Source organism: Aethalodelphis obliquidens, unplaced genomic scaffold (assembly GCF_003676395.1).
Source record: "Aethalodelphis obliquidens isolate GAN/ISIS:26980383/991018 unplaced genomic scaffold, ASM367639v1 scaffold22, whole genome shotgun sequence".
NCBI classification, from domain to species: domain Eukaryota; kingdom Metazoa; phylum Chordata; class Mammalia; order Artiodactyla; family Delphinidae; genus Aethalodelphis; species Aethalodelphis obliquidens.
The window spans coordinates 4,618,096-4,633,570 of record NW_020837966.1 but is presented as its reverse complement, the minus strand read 5'-3'; the positions used below and the strand labels follow the sequence as shown (position 1 = coordinate 4,633,570).

The following is a 15,475-nucleotide window of genomic DNA, read 5'->3' as shown; positions in this document are numbered from 1 at the left end:
ATGTTGTCTGTGAATAAGCAAAACGGACAGATTAAGTGCTGAAAGTGACTTCAGGCTTATAGAAACTTTCTTCAGTTTGATGGGACAGTGACAATTTCTGAAGCAATGTAAATCTGGCCTTGAATCTAAAAGGTGGCTTACTTGATGGAGAAATTAATGAGGATTTTTCTTTGTGTTTCCAATTTATAGCCAAGTGTATATACTCTTTATACTTGAGCCTTTTTTAAAAAAGATGTAGATGTAAAAGAGGCTTTACAGAGCTGCAAATACTTCAGTTTTCTCAGTTTTGAAAGGCTGAGTCAAAAAAAAAAAAACAACCCAGAAACATTTAATTTAAGCTTCCTAGTTTATTTCAATGTCTGCTATTTTCTAAAAACTGTGAAGTATTTGTTATTAAGTGCTTTAAGATATATCAGCTCATTGGCTTATGGAAATTGTAAAAGTTTAGAAGCTAATGTAGGGCTAGCAGATGAACTTATTCTTAGAAAAAACTTAGGCTTAGTATCCCTCACCCTCAAAAAAAAAACCTCCTGACTTTCAAAGTAAGGTTAATGAAAATCCATAACCATGCAGAATTAGCTCATAATGATTTAAACTATTTGTTTAAAAGTATCAGATTAATAAAAAGTTATTTTAAACTCATTTTGTAAAGATTTTCCTTAAAAAAAACCCACAACGTAATGGCTCTGTCAGCCCAGAATTAAGAATTCGCTTTACCTGGCATCCCTGTACAAATAGGTAATGGCTAGATATAACCTTAACATACTAAGAACATCTCTCCAGATATCCTAAAGTGTGAAATGTTCATATTTCTCTAGTTTTATATACTTAAAAAAAATCTTCTGCCAATTACTCTTTGATTTAAGTAGACTGGAATTACTGGAATGTAGATTTCAATCAAGGTATTTTAGAAGAAATTATCATCAGTTTAAGACCAGTATTTAAATGAGGGTTTCCAAATATGTGTAATCCTGTTACACTAATTTTATTCAGAGTTCTATCATTATATAATACCAGTACTTATAAAACAGATTCGTTAGCCAAAAGCAAACAAACCAAAAAACAAGCAATCAATAAGGAAAAGGTTACAAAGAACAAAATTGTCATTTTGTATGGATATGAGTGTTGATGAGTGGTTTTAAACACACTTTTATAAAAATGATTTTAAATATATTTGAGGTTCAATAATTAAGAATACTTAGATTTGGGGCTATATTTAGTGACAGTATCTATAGAGAATTAGGAATTAATGATTTTCTTTGATCAAGAGAAAACTGGAAATTTTAAATGAATTTTTTGGGACTTTTGATGGTATTATAAGAGGAGCAGTGCATGTTAAATAGATGAAGAGCCCAAGTTATAGAATTGTAGGAGAAAAGGAGTTTAGAAGGGTCATTCTTTAGGTTGATGATGACTTTTAACAGTTACTAAAGCTATCTCATTCTGAATTTTGACCTGGCAGAGGAAAATGGGTTTAAAAAGGTCACGAAACATAGGAACATAAAAGTGGACATAGGGAGCCTGGTTAGGAGATTACTGTAATTGTCCAAGTGGGAGATGATGTGGATCGTACCAGACGTGTATGTATGTGAAAATGTGTGTGTGCACCTACCTGTGTCTAAAGAATGAGAAGGACAGAGAGAACATACATACCTTGATGGGAAAATGAGGACATTTCAGGTATGCCAAGTATTTGGAGCATGTACCTGCAGTTTATTTGGTGACTGAAAAGCTTCATTTACAATTTTTTAATGTTTACTCTTATGATACCTTATGGGAGGGAAGGATAACACAGCAAGGTATAAGGAGAAAAAGAGTAAAAACTAGCCTATCCATTCCACCACCATTAGATAATGACTTTTAACATTTTAGTGTATTTCCCTCTCATTTTATTTTTCTATGCATATGGTTTTATGTTTGGGGAATATTATTGTGTGTACATTTGCAAGTCAAAAACTGTGAAGGGTCTGAGATTTTCCCTATTGGCATTGCTAACAGGCTAGCCTGCCTCAGTTTCATGGACGCAGGCAGAAGACCAGAGGCTTTGGGGTCAGAGGCAACGGCTTTATTGCTCAAGGTGCAGAGAATAGCATCAGCATGTTTGTGTCCATACCCCTTTCCCCAAGTCTCGTGGAGGCAAGGCAGGTGGGCCAGGTGAATAGCTGTATGTGCAATGGGTTTCATTAAAGGAGAGCAACCCTGAGCTTAGGGAACTTGAATCTTTTATAATGGGCAGTAACATGTCTGCCTTTTGCTCTGGAGGGAGACACTATTGTACATGGCAGTAAGCATGTTTACCCTTAGATCCTAAGGGAGACACTACATCTATCTCCCAAGGCTATTCACTCTACAAACACCCTTGGAAAACTGTGAGAATAGAAGATAATACCTTTGCTCATAAAATGTGCAGAAATATGAGACTCATGGAGTCTCTCAACAAACATAAATCTTTTCATATATCGTTGATTTTTTTCCATCAGCATTTTAAATGGCTGCATATAGCTGTAAAGAGGGAATCGTTGGGATATAGCAAAATGTACTATCAACTTCCAATTTTCCAAATAATGGTCTTTTCGGTTGTTTCCATTTTAAAAACTGGGAAATTTCTATTTGGGGCAGAGTGGCAAAAAATAATGCAATCGCTTTGGGTGTGTTGTAGCTAAGTTGGAGTAGATGGCATTTGGGTTCCCCCCGATTTGAAGTCCATGCAGCCTCTTCACCTTGGCCTTATGTATATGCAGTGGCCAGGAATGGCCAACATGTCTGTTGTCTCAAGATGTTCTCCAGAGGAAGACAGGCTCTGTGAAGCTGAATATTAATGCTGTTATTTGTAGTCCGGCCTGCACTGGTTTTCTTCTGGAAAGTGGAGATATTTCCTGACATTTCTGCTGCTCACATCTGACCGATCCTCAGACAGAAGTTCCTACTGCCTGGCATGAGCAGGACCCAGAAGAGTCCATACAAATCCCTATAGTGGAAAGGGAAAAAAATCTGAGATCCAAATAATGACCATCTTGTCCAAACATCTGGAGAGGGCCTGGTCTGGTGATGGGGATTAAAGAAAGGCAAAACATCATCATGACCAGGTTTTAGTTCTAGGACTTGTGAGCAAGAAAGTACCCAATATGGAGGCTTTCCTGGGTCTCTAGGGTCTTCTAAATTATCTAGAATATTGCTGAAGTGACACAAATGGTTGAGACAAGTCCTCCTCAGAGGAAAGGAGGACTAAATGAAACATAGCAGGAGAGCCATTTCTTAGTCAATAATGGTCTCAGAAAATTCCAGGTTAAAATTTGTGACAGATGTTGACAGAAAATTGCACTGTAAAATGGGAGCAAGAAACTGTAATACTTTTCTGAGTGAGCAATGATCAGTGATTAAACAGCAGTCAAAGCATTGTAATTTTTTTAAGTGAGAGCAAGAGTTATCCAGTGGTGTCTTCCACAGTTTTTAGAAAGTATAAAGGGAACTTACTTATTTCTTGAAGAAACTTTTTTTTAACATCTTTATTGGAGTATAATTGCTTTACAATGGTGTGTTAGTTTCTGCTTTATAACAAAGTGAATCAGTTATACATATACATATATCCCCATATCTCCTCTCTCCCACCCTCCCTTTCCCACCCCTCTAGGCGATCACAAAGCACCGAGCTGATCTCCCTGTGCTACGGGGCTGCTTCCCACTAGCTATCTGTTTTACGTTTGGTAGTGTATATATGTCCATGCCACTCTCTCACCTCGTCACAGCTTACCCTTCCCCCTCCCCGTGTCCTCAAGTCCATTCTCTAGTAGGTCTGCATCTTTATTCCCATCTTGCCCCTAGGTTTGAAGAAACATTTTTGACATCTGCTTTATGCTTAATGCTCTTCTAGAAGCTGGAGAATTGGTGGTGCACAAGACAGATGCGGTTCCAATTCATGGAGTGTCAAGTCTAGAAGACAAAGAAACAAAAAGTATCTTAAGAGCCTTTCAAATAGTAAAGTGTTCCATGAAAAAACAGTGTAACGTGACAGGCCAGTGGCTTGGGTACAAGGTAGAAGCTGGGAAGACACTGCTAGGGATAGTGGCTAGAGAGGGCTTTTCTGAGCTGAGACATGCCGTTTGTGGCAAAGGCATTCCAGTCAGAGGGAATGGCAGAGCAAAGCTTATGAGGTGAGAACAAATGTAACATTTTCAGGGACTAGAAAAGAGATCAGGAAGGAAATGTGCTAGAGGCTAGTGATTGAGGAGGGAGGAAAGGAACAAGATGACCTCAGGGAGGTGCTCAGGGCCAGTTGGTGTAACGAGTTGCAGGCGTCAGTAAAGGGTCTGAATTTGAAGTTTAATGGGTGATGGAATGGACTTTTCATGCAACAGAATGGTGGAATCTGAATTTATATTGTTTTTAAAGACTACTTTGGTCTCTGTACCAGGGCGGCCAGTGGTTACCAGAGCTACACCAGTGGTTACTGGTGGTTGGGAGAAGTTTATAGGAAGTATAGGAAGGAAATGAAGGATGACTTCTAATTAGGGGGCCTGGGCTACTTAGTGGGTGGTGCAGTAATTACTGAGATAAGGAAGACTGAGAAATGAGAGTGGTTTTTGGTAGAATGGCATGGGAGAGTTACTAATTTTGTTGAAAATTTAAAGGAGACCCTAGTAAATATCTCTGCATGCCTTTCTTCCAAAGAAAACCTTGCATGATAAAAATAATACTTGATATTGAAGTTGCTGCCCAATTTTGCTGAGTCGTCTTGGGGTACCTAGAACCTTACCTGGCAGATGGATGGATGGCTAGCTGGATGGAAGGATTGACAGATGGATGAATGGTTGAATGACTGGATGGATAAATGGGTAGATGTCTTAGAAAGGAATGGGCAGATTGACTCCCTCCATTTCTCATATGCAGCTGTGTCTGTGAAACCGTCAAAAGATGTGTGCTTCAGAGGACACAGTGTGTTGGTCTCAGGGATTCTGACCCGAACTACTTTGTACATTCTGAGAGTCAAGGAGGTAGTTTTTCTTAAACACTATCCATAGGTCCTCCCCATGAGACAACACTTCATGGCTCATCTCAACTCTAAATGCTGATTTTTTTTTCACTTTATAAAAATCATCACAATCATCTTTATTTTACCAGACAGGAAGCACTGCTTGCGGCAATCAGTGAAAAAGATGCAAACATTGCCCTGCTGGAACTGTCTGCCTCCAAAAAGAAAAAGACACAGGAAGAAGTGATGGCCCTCAAGCGGGAAAAAGATCGACTTGTGCATCAGTTAAAGCAGCAGGTGGGGCCTTTTGCACGAATGGTGTGTTTTGCTGGGTTTGGGGTTTGGGGTGCTTTCTCTGGGTTTAGCTACTCTTCATTTTGCCATCCATCCTGCAGGCTCACGCAGCTAAAACCAGGTAGGAGCGAAATGGCCCAAGTTGTCGCTGGAACAATATTTTATTGCTTTTCTGTGTTTTTGTGCATGTGCCTGGGCTTGTGTGGTTTGCAACCAGTGCTGTTTTCCTTTCTTTTGTATTAGCATCATCTCCCCAGAAATAGCTCTCAGCTCTCTTCCTTCCAGTGGACTTTCTATGACTTCTGACTAAATCCTAAAAAGTACTAATTAAATTCTGGGCACCTTCTTTCCCATTGGACTTGTTACCTTCTGTCTTGCTCACTTTCTGGGCCCAATAGTAACTCCCGTCATCCAGTTCTTTCGATTTCTTTCTCACCATTCTTCCAACTTTGATTCTTCACCTATTTCCCAGGACTTTCCGGCCAAGGACCCTTTCCCACCCGCTATGCTTGGAGACCTCCTCAGCCATTATTTAGTCAAATATTTTTCTATTACCTGTTTAACCCCGTTAACCTGTTTTTCCCTCCTCTCTAGGCCACTATACTTCTTCTGAGGGAAAAGGAAGAAGAGATAAAATCCTAACTTGTGCAGAAAGTTCTTTGCTTTCTGGAGGGTTTTCTAGTAGTGACTTAAATGGAAATATATCTACCTGGAGCATATTGCAAAGTCATCCCCGAAATCTTCAGGCATTATTTCTCCTCCATATCTAACTTGAGGGCTTTTGGAATCAATAGTTAAAGATATTCAGTTGGATTCTAGCTTCATTATGAAACCCACTCAGCAGATAATGGCTCAATGGTCTGTGGTCTCACAAGGTGGCTGCCACGTCTTAGCTAGGGCCGCCTGTGAATGCCACATGGCACCATGTGGAGTGCGTCCATATTGATTTCAGCCCCCAGGACTGGCTCTCTGCCTGCTGGGGAGATCTGGGCTGAGCATAGTGTGCAAGGTAAATGGAAAGGAAGCCCGAAAGGAAAAGCTCTCTCCCCTCACAACTGGGACAACTTTTTCCCCTCCTCAGGAAGGAAAAGCCATCCTTTGTCCCTGAACCAGAGTCTTATTCTCATGGGGCTGCCTTGCTGTGTGAGAGAGAGAGAGAGAAAAAAAGAGAGAGAGCACGAGAGCAAGCACTGCCACGCCTGGGTGCCCTCTCCTGCAGAGGGAAGGTCCCAGTCACTGCCAGACATCGGGGTCATTCCGCAGAGCAGCATGCCTTGCTAGTGCTGGCCCCAGGGGTCGGGGGCCGCTTACATCTGACCTCTTTGTTTGGGGCTGTGCATCTTCTACACCGGTTTCTCCACCCACTGGGCCACAGAAAGTCAAGTCGGGGCTCCTTCTTTGCTTTCTCTTAATTCCTTCCCTGTGCGCCCTGTGCCCTCCCCTCTTGCACCTAACCATTGTAGCTTTCTCCCACAGGTTTATAGACCTAGGAAACAGCCCCCGAGCTCGAATATACCATGCACTTGTGATGCTGGCTACAGCCCAGATATTACGGCCAAGTACCACGGGTCCAGCTACGATGCATACATGATCCAAAGGTCTCAGGTCAGTCAGCTGCTAAGGAGATACTCTCCCCCACCACTGGGGATGGGGGTGCATAAGACCTACATCACATCTTGACCTTCACCTCTTTTGATGATTTCCAGTATTCAGTGGCCATAAAGTCTGGAACCATCGATGGTAGCACTATATCTTGATTTATAATGCAATTTGATTATTTTGTATTTGCCAGTGGTTCTAGTTTTGATGGCCACCCTACAGGGACAGCTCTTCTGAAATAGCCTGGCACCGCTGTGAAGACAAGATGCCAGAGGCCTTACTGTCAGGCACATTGGATTAAATTTTTCTTTTTGTCTCTGAGATACTTTCCTCCCCAAATCTCCCTCTACCCTTCCCAGTAAGGAATTTTTTTTTTTTTAAGGCTGCTTTTTTTCTTTCTCAGCATCATGAAAATGCACTCCTGGATTCCAGGAAGGATTGAGTGTAGCCCTTCAATTTGCTCCTGGGAAGCTGTACAAAGCCTTCATTATTCACGACAGGCTTGGTTTTGGGTATCATGGGGCACATTTAGGAAACCCCAGCCATGCACAGTTAGTCTCCCGCCTGGGCTAAAGCAGGGTCTGAAGGGCTGTTGTGGAAAAAGAGGCAGCAAAGGAGGAGGGTGGGCTTCTTTCCATGACTTAGGTGTGAAATTCTTCCCCACACCCTGCTGGCCACAGAGCAAGAAAGAATGTGCATTTATGTATCCTTGTTGTAATTGATAATGATTCTAAAGATAATGAGTAATTTGCTTATAAAAGCATGCCCTTTTTTACTGCGGGTTTACTTTGTCCCAGAATGTGAATCCAGTGTCCCTGAGGGATTTTGTCCCACAGTCCTCACAGCAGCCCTGTGGTGTGAGTGTCAAGATTACCTCCTCTTTTAGGGGCCATAGCTGAGACTCAGAGTGTGGAATAACCAGCCCAACACACACAGCTTGTAAGTGATAGAGCTCAGGTTGTGTATAGTCCACCTGCGTCCACACATACCCCACCATGTTCAGAAAGTAATTCAGAGTTGCAAGCGGATGGGTATTCCAGAAATTGTGAGGGCCCCTTATCTTTGTATACCTGAAGTAGATGCCAAAAACCCATTTAAGAATGTTCTCCAGCCACTCACAAAGAGTAGGTTCTGCCTAGAGCTCTTGAGCTTAGGGTGTTTGATCACATCAGCAACTACTAATACTTCTGAGCTCTCAGCATGTGCCAGGTATGGGTCAAAGGGCTTTACATACATTAACTCGTCGACTCCCACCAAAGCAGAAGGGCTGATGCTCTCACAGAGAAGGAACCAGAGGTCCAGAGAGGTTGGGTGCCCTGCTCAGGCTTCATAGCTGGACACACCATGATACTTAAACAGACTTTCTTGCCACACAGCCTTAAATGGGTTTCGTAGACGCCATCTGGAGTTGCACTGCTTAGGTTGAATTTTGTTTCTGGCACTTGTTCGCTGAGTGATCACGAGCAAAATACTGAACCTCCCTGAGCCTCAGTTTCCTCATCTGTAAATTGGGCTAATAACTTAATTCAAAGGGTTGTTTGTGAGGTGTAATGTATACTAAGTGATTTGCACATGCCTGGCACACCAATGTGCTATATATGTGTAAGCTGCTGTTACTACTACTACTGCTGCTACTAATTGACTTTATCACCACCAGCCCTCAGAGATAGTTTGATTTTAATTTCAATTTCATCTTTGCTGTCTTTCACATGCCTTGGAGTCGCAGCTCGTTGAGAATATACTGTTGAACTGTGGGAGAAAGAGCAGACAGTTGTTGGCACTAAAGCCTTCCCGGTCCCCCCACCCCTAAAGCCCAAGCCCTTGGGGAGTGGGGAGCAGACATGTTAGGAGTTCTAGACCCTAGTTTCCAGCCTGCACTGGACAGGCCCCCAACATTTATTAAGTTTGTTTGGTTTGTGTATGCAGCCCACATGGACGTCCATCAGAGAGGACATCCCCAGAAGGGTGAGTCCCAGACCTCAGTGGTCATCACCTGCATGTCTGATTTGGGAGAGCAGAGCTCTTTTAGGCACCCAGGCTAATGGGAGGGCAAGGTCATAGGTCTGGGTGTTCACCTGCACAATGTTCTGCAAAGATTTTGAGGCAGATGGGCTCATGAGAGGTGTTACCCTCTTCAGGCTGCCTTTTTGTTTTTTTTTGTGGTACGCAGGCCTCTCACTGTTGTGGCCTCTCCCATTGTGGAGCACAGGCTCCGGACGTGCAGGCCCAGCGGCCATGGCTCACGGGCCCAGCCACTCCGCGGCATGTGGGATCTCCCCGGACCGGGGCACGAACCCGCGTCCCCTGCATCGGCAGGCGGACTTTCAACCACTGCGCCACCAGGGAAGCCCCAGGCTGCCTTTTGAGCTCATCTCATGCAGGTGTCTCTGCCCACATCATTCCCAGTGACTGAACTCGAGTAGCTCATTCAACAATCCCCATAGCTATTGCACTTTGCCAAGCACGTAATGGGCACTTGATAAATATTTATTGTGTGAATGATTACGTGACTTCCATAAGCCAGGTCTATACCGAGTGTTTTATATATACATAGGTTTACAAACGTGATCTCATTTTGTCCTCATGATCACCCAACTACCCAACATGTTGCATACCTACCATGTGCCAGGCTCTCTGACAGATGCTGGGGATTCATCCACAACAGATATTTTACACACAGTATCCACAATCCCTTCTTCCTGGACCTTACTTGTTAAATTAGAGGGGGTAGAGAGGAAGGTAATAAACCATAAACATAATAAGTAAGTCATGTGGTAGAAAAAAGAAAAATATAGACCAGCATAACAACAACAGGCATGCCAGGGTAGGACTGAGGGGCTGATGACACCGTAAAATAGGGTAGACAGGATGGGCCTCACTGGGAAGAAGCCGTGAGCAAAATTTGAAGGAGGTGAGAGAGTGAGCTCTGTGGATATTTAGGGGAAGGAGGTTCTGGCAGAGGGAACAGCCCGTGCAAAACCCTAAGGCAAGAGAGTGCCGGTGTGTTTGGGAATAGCAGGGAGGGCAGTGAGGCTGGAGTGAATAAAAAGGTGAACCATCACAGCAGTAATGGGCTAGGGGAGGCTGTGCAGGGTCTGCTAAGAGTGGTATATTCTGGAGCAGAAATTATCCAAAGTTAGGAAGCAGAACACACCAACCATGCAGTGTCAGAACAGGGAGGACTCCCTCCAGTACCACTCAGAGTGCCCTGTTTAAGGTTGCTCTAATTGAGCCCACTCTCCAAATCCCCTGGCTCCAGCCTTGAAGGAGTCCCAGTGCTTAGCTTGCATTTTTTTAAAAAGCATTGGTGGGTGGGAGGGAGATGTAAGAGGGAGGAGATATGGGGATATATGTATAGCTGATTCACTTTGTTATACAGCAGCAACTAACACACCATTGTAAAGCAATTATACTCCAATAGAGATGTTGAAAAATAAATAAATAAAAATTAAAAAAAATAAAAAGCACTGGCACTCCATTGGAGCCACAGAGAACTAATGCCAGAACTTGCTTGTTATGGCTATTGAGATTTTCAAATAGAATAGGAACAGGGCCCTTTGACAAAATGCCCTCCCTGACTTTCTGGCAGTCTCAGTAACATATCATTGGAGTCCAAATCCTGCCGTTTCCTTGCTATGAGGAGGTAGGCAGGTGGACAGTAGTGACCACCTCCATGCCATTGGCCTGCTCAGGGTGGTGGCTGTGCCTTGGAGAACTGCAGCCAGGGTCCAGGCCAGGCCAGAAGTTCTCAAACCCCAGTGGGCAGAAGCATGATCTTTTCTAAAGATGTATCATGAAATGCTCATCACTCTCTCGCTCTCACTGCTGAAAAATCTTCCCTGGCTTCCCTTGCTGGTGGGATAAAGACAAATTCAAGCCAGCGTGCTCTCTGCCTTGTACATGCAATTCCCTTTGCCTGAAACACATTTCCCTCTTTTCCTCACCTGGTTAACACCTACTGGTTCAATTCAATCTCAGTCCAATATCACTATTTCAGGGAGGCCTCTGGGACTTTCTCAACTGGTTCAAATCCCCAATTTGGCACTCTTGTAGCGCATGTACATCATTTAATTGCACTGGAACAGATGTAATTTTGCATTTGTTTTGGTGATTACTTGAATAGAAACTATCTGTCCTGCTAGTAAATGAACTCCATGAGAACTGAGAATGTGGCCTCATGACTTTTTTTCTGCTGACCATTTGTCTCCAGGCCTAACACAATTGCTAGCACATGGTAGGCATTCAGCAAATATTAGTTGACTGTATACATAAATGAATGAGTGAATTGCCAGGGCAGCTTGTTAAAAGAAGAGACTTCTTTGATCAGTCATTACATTAGACAAGACTTAGCCTCGTAATTCTTCTGAGCCTAATATTCCAGGAAGCCACCACCAACTTACCGGAGTTGGTAGAAGACATGGAGACCTGCTTGCTGAATCATGACCACAGAATTGGCGCCATGTTCTTTCTTGCCACGTTGCGAGACACTTTGCAGAGATGCCTTTTACCATATACTAGAATTATTTGCAGTGGTGTCCATTTTGAACCTTCCCTTCCAGTCTCTGTGTCGTATTCTAGTTCAGATCCCTTCCAATTTTGGAGGTTCTTCTTGAGTTAAATGCCACTGAGTTTCCAGATGTGGCAGAGATTACTTGCAGTTATAAAGGGAGTCCCGCCGTTTCTTTCCTGAAAACGTCTGAGCGTCTTATAAATTAATTTGCCTAGAAATACCTAAACTCCCATTAAACACCTATCAAGAGAGCCAGAGAAGATGATGTGAAATCAGTTCAGAAATTCCAACTATGCTTAACAACAAAAGAATCTTTATGACTCTCTTCAGGTGTTGACATCTGAGTTGATTCTAGGCTGAGCGCTGTATAAAGGTAGGAGAGCAGTACAAATTAACTTTCTGTTACTTGTTGCTTACAAGAAGATAAAGGATTAATCATAGTTTGGTAGTAGACATATAAGTCTATCCAATTTTTGTGTTCTTCCCGATTCCATTTCTTCACAAGCACACACCCCTGACACTTTTATTCTACCTCTTCTTAAAAAAAAATCTTCCTTCTAGATTTTTGCAATATTGGGAGAGGGACTCAATTGGGAATTAGTTAAGGGTTTTTTGGTTTTGTTTTGTTTTTTAAATTTTCTTGTTCTTTCTCTAGGGATGGTAGTTCTAAAAAATATTATTAAAATTTACCATCTTTCCTTCTTCTGTGTCTTGGATCCAATCCCCCCAACTCTTTTCCTCCACCCTTGAAGAAAGGACTGACATCAAAATAATTAATTCTGAAATCATTGGATTTTCCTGCTGCTAAAGGGTTTTGAAGGAAGCTTAAAACTAAATCTTACCCCCTAAGCCTTATTCCCAAATGCTCCCTTGTGTGCTGAAGTAGTGAAATGTACATCCTTGATGAAAATGCCTGTTTAAAATGAGGGCCAGACACTATTGTTTAGTTGAAATTAGAACCAGCTTATTTCTCAGAACCAGTTAGAATACTTTTGTGATCAGAGATAAATTGTGCTTGGTTTTCTTTTCCCCTTCCTACCAGTTCTGGCATTGCTTTTGGTTACCCACTGGTCAGTTGGGAACAGAAAGGCGTTAAGACTAGTCCACTGATTCTCTTGTGTTTTCCCCCAGAGCTTGCAGAGAAGTCCTATGTCCAGGTTAACATTCTGGAGGCTATGCCAGGTCTGCACAGTATAACTGATTTGGGTATGTCTCCCCCTCCCCTGTCGTGTCCAGACCATCATAGGATTGTGTCTAAGAATTAGCCAAACAGGTATGGCCAAGAGTGGGAGAAGGCAGACTCTGCCCTGGGAAGTATTCAGGAGAGCTGGTTTTAAGGATGAGATTCTAGCCAAAATTGGATCTCAGCAGAGGTAGAACCATCCTGTCAGGGAAAGCAGGAATCACCTGAGTGGGATGGTTGACCAGGCATTTCTTTCCCCCTGTACTTGGGGCCACACTTGGTTGTGCTCCCCATTTACACTTCCATTACATGGTATGCAGATGACTTTTAATTACCCTTTATGGTTTAGGAGGTGAGCACAATTGAACAGCAGTGAAGGAACTTCATGCAATAGGGTTCCCATAGCCTCATGTTGTGGTTGGATGAGTGCCAGAAAAGCTTGATTTGATCCCAGCATTGTAATGCATCACAGACTCGCCCCAGATCAAATTGCTGGAATGCAAATGCATTGGTTTTCACTGTAGACTCACTTTGGGTTAAGCTGTTCATGACCCACTGGTAGAATCTAGCCACATCTCTATTTATCATTGACTTCAGTGCCAAGGGTCTTTACAGTATGTTCTAGAGAACCCCTTTCTAAAAAAGAAATACTCAGATCACTCCTCGGCAGGCCAAGGGCAGGGCATCCTCACAGAGGTAAAACCTGAACTCCTTGGTGTTACTGAGAACAGTATACTCTTAGTGTCCAAGTGATTGGCCAGGATACTACTCTGCTCTCTTAGCCTGGAGACATTTCTTACTCTAGGCAACTGGTGCCTCAATCCCAGTACTCAGGGAATCCATTTGGTTTGCCAGTTACAACACAAACTAGCGCTCAAAGATTGTGGAGGCAAAGTGTTTTCTCTGTGAATCCATATGTTTCTCAAATCCCTGTTAGAAATCCACCTTCCCAAAGCATCAGGCGGACTCTGATGGACCACTTTTCTGAGTCTCTCATTTGAAGGAAGCCATGTTTTAAAAACCAGTTAATAAATAAATAAATTAATTAATTAAACCATTTTAGTTCCCTTCCCTAAACATTCACGGAGCACCTTTGGTGGTGCTGTGTGGGGCACTCTTGGGCTATAGAAGGAGATGTTGCTACTGATTTTGTCCTTGAGCCTTGGGTTGTTTTTTTTTAATCATCTCTACCACCTATAAGGCAGATATTAGCTCATGAAACAGATGACAGAGCAAACTGCTACTCTTTGGTGCAGAAGTGTTACCAATGTGCAAAGGTCTTTGCTTCCTAGAGGGGGCAGGGAATACTTCCTGCAGAAATAGGCATTCCTACGGATGTTATAATTGACAATCCGTAGCCTATCTTTTGTGACAAATGCCTATCCGACCATGATACTTTCTTAAGTTTTCAAGGAGCCTAGTGTAAGTATTGCTACTCTTAGAAAAACTCGCTCTTTGCTTTTGGAGTATACCTTTTTAAGTAGAAAAACTTGAAAAGACCAACTTTACCACTTCATTCCCCCACTTTTAGAAATACATAAAGGGGGAGACAGGTCTGACTTGTAAGTTTTAGAGTGATTTGCCAGCTTTGTTTCAGTCATTTGAAGCACCCCCTGCAGTATCTAGCCGTTGGCACAGTGCATCAGAATAACAGGCTTAGCTGAAGGTGACCAAAACAGAGAAGAGTATACAAATGCCAAGAAGATCTCTCACGTGCTGTCTTTCTCTTTTTTTTAATTCAAATTTCACATCCGCGCTCTATTTTTAAACAGTTATTCTTTAAGTGATAGCGCATGTTTTACCAAGCCTCTTATTGGATTAGACATGTTTGAAATCCCCTCAGCTTTAACCTGTTCATTGCTGCCTCCAAGAACATTCAGATAGTGTATATGGGGGAGAGTTTCCAAGATGTCAGCCTCCAGGGAGCCATTGTATTTTGGGGAGGGAGGGATCCAGCGGTTATGCTGTGTAGATTTTGGGGGGACCTTAGACTGACATTGCTTTAAGAGAAATCAAGTGTGGGTGTCATGTGTGCAGTATTCTTGCTATTCATCATAGTTTTTCTACTCACATTTTAGAGTAGGAACAGCTAACAGTTTTTGAGCTCTTATGTATACCCGGCACTGGGCTAGAAATTTTAAATATATTATCTCATTTAATTCTCATAGCAGCTCTGAAAACCAGTTGTTATTAATCTCATTTTGGAGATGAGGAAACTATGGTCCAGGAATTAGGCAAAGATGCCACGGCTAGTGAGGGGTCTCATTCCAAAACTCTTTCATGGTCTTCCCAACAGATGTCCCCAACTTGGTGCTATACCTCTTGGGTCATAGCCCCCCTGACCTGGGGTTAAAAAGGAGCATAAAAAGCAGGCTTTATTTTGTGACCCTGAGCACCACTCCCAGCCTCTCCAGCCGCCCCAGCCAGCTCCTGCCGTGACCCCGGGGTCACATGTGCAGGCTGGGGAGGGCGATTTATCTCTTCCTGCATCACCAGGCGTCACCCACTGCCAAGGGGAGAAAGGGCTACGGGCTTGATCAAGTGTGTTGCATTTTCTGCTTTCCCGCATGAAATGTTGACATTTGCCTCTTGGAGCCTTTGTGTTTCATTCTCAGGATATCTGCTTGAAAGCCTTTTTTCCTTTAGTTTTCCAGTTTCTTCTTCATCATTTAACATACAAAAACAGGTTCCTCCTGGTCTCTTTCTCTCTCTCCCTCCTTTCCTTCCTCTCATCATATAATTAAAAGTCCTTTCAGGTTGTCTTCACCTTATCATTTCAATTGAATTGAAAAAAGATCCGACTTCCTGCCCTTGTGTCTTCCTGATGCTGAATTTCAAAATGAAAGAAAAGTCCTTCCCCTGCCCCTTTTTTGCTTCATACCACCCCTTGAATAATTGTGTTTAAATCATGCTGATTTTG

General features: G+C 42.8%; 1 protein-coding gene across 1 annotated transcript in view; it reads left to right on the top strand.

Moving 5' to 3' along the window:
* The window catches only part of ERC2 (ELKS/RAB6-interacting/CAST family member 2), a 759,104-nt gene that overhangs the window by 703,106 nt on the left and 40,523 nt on the right, over positions 1-15,475 (top strand). The window contains exon 13 of the mRNA XM_027121473.1: positions 5,119-5,266. Within this exon, the coding sequence (XP_026977274.1) occupies positions 5,119-5,266 (148 nt within the window). The remainder of the gene's footprint in view (positions 1-5,118; positions 5,267-15,475) is intronic.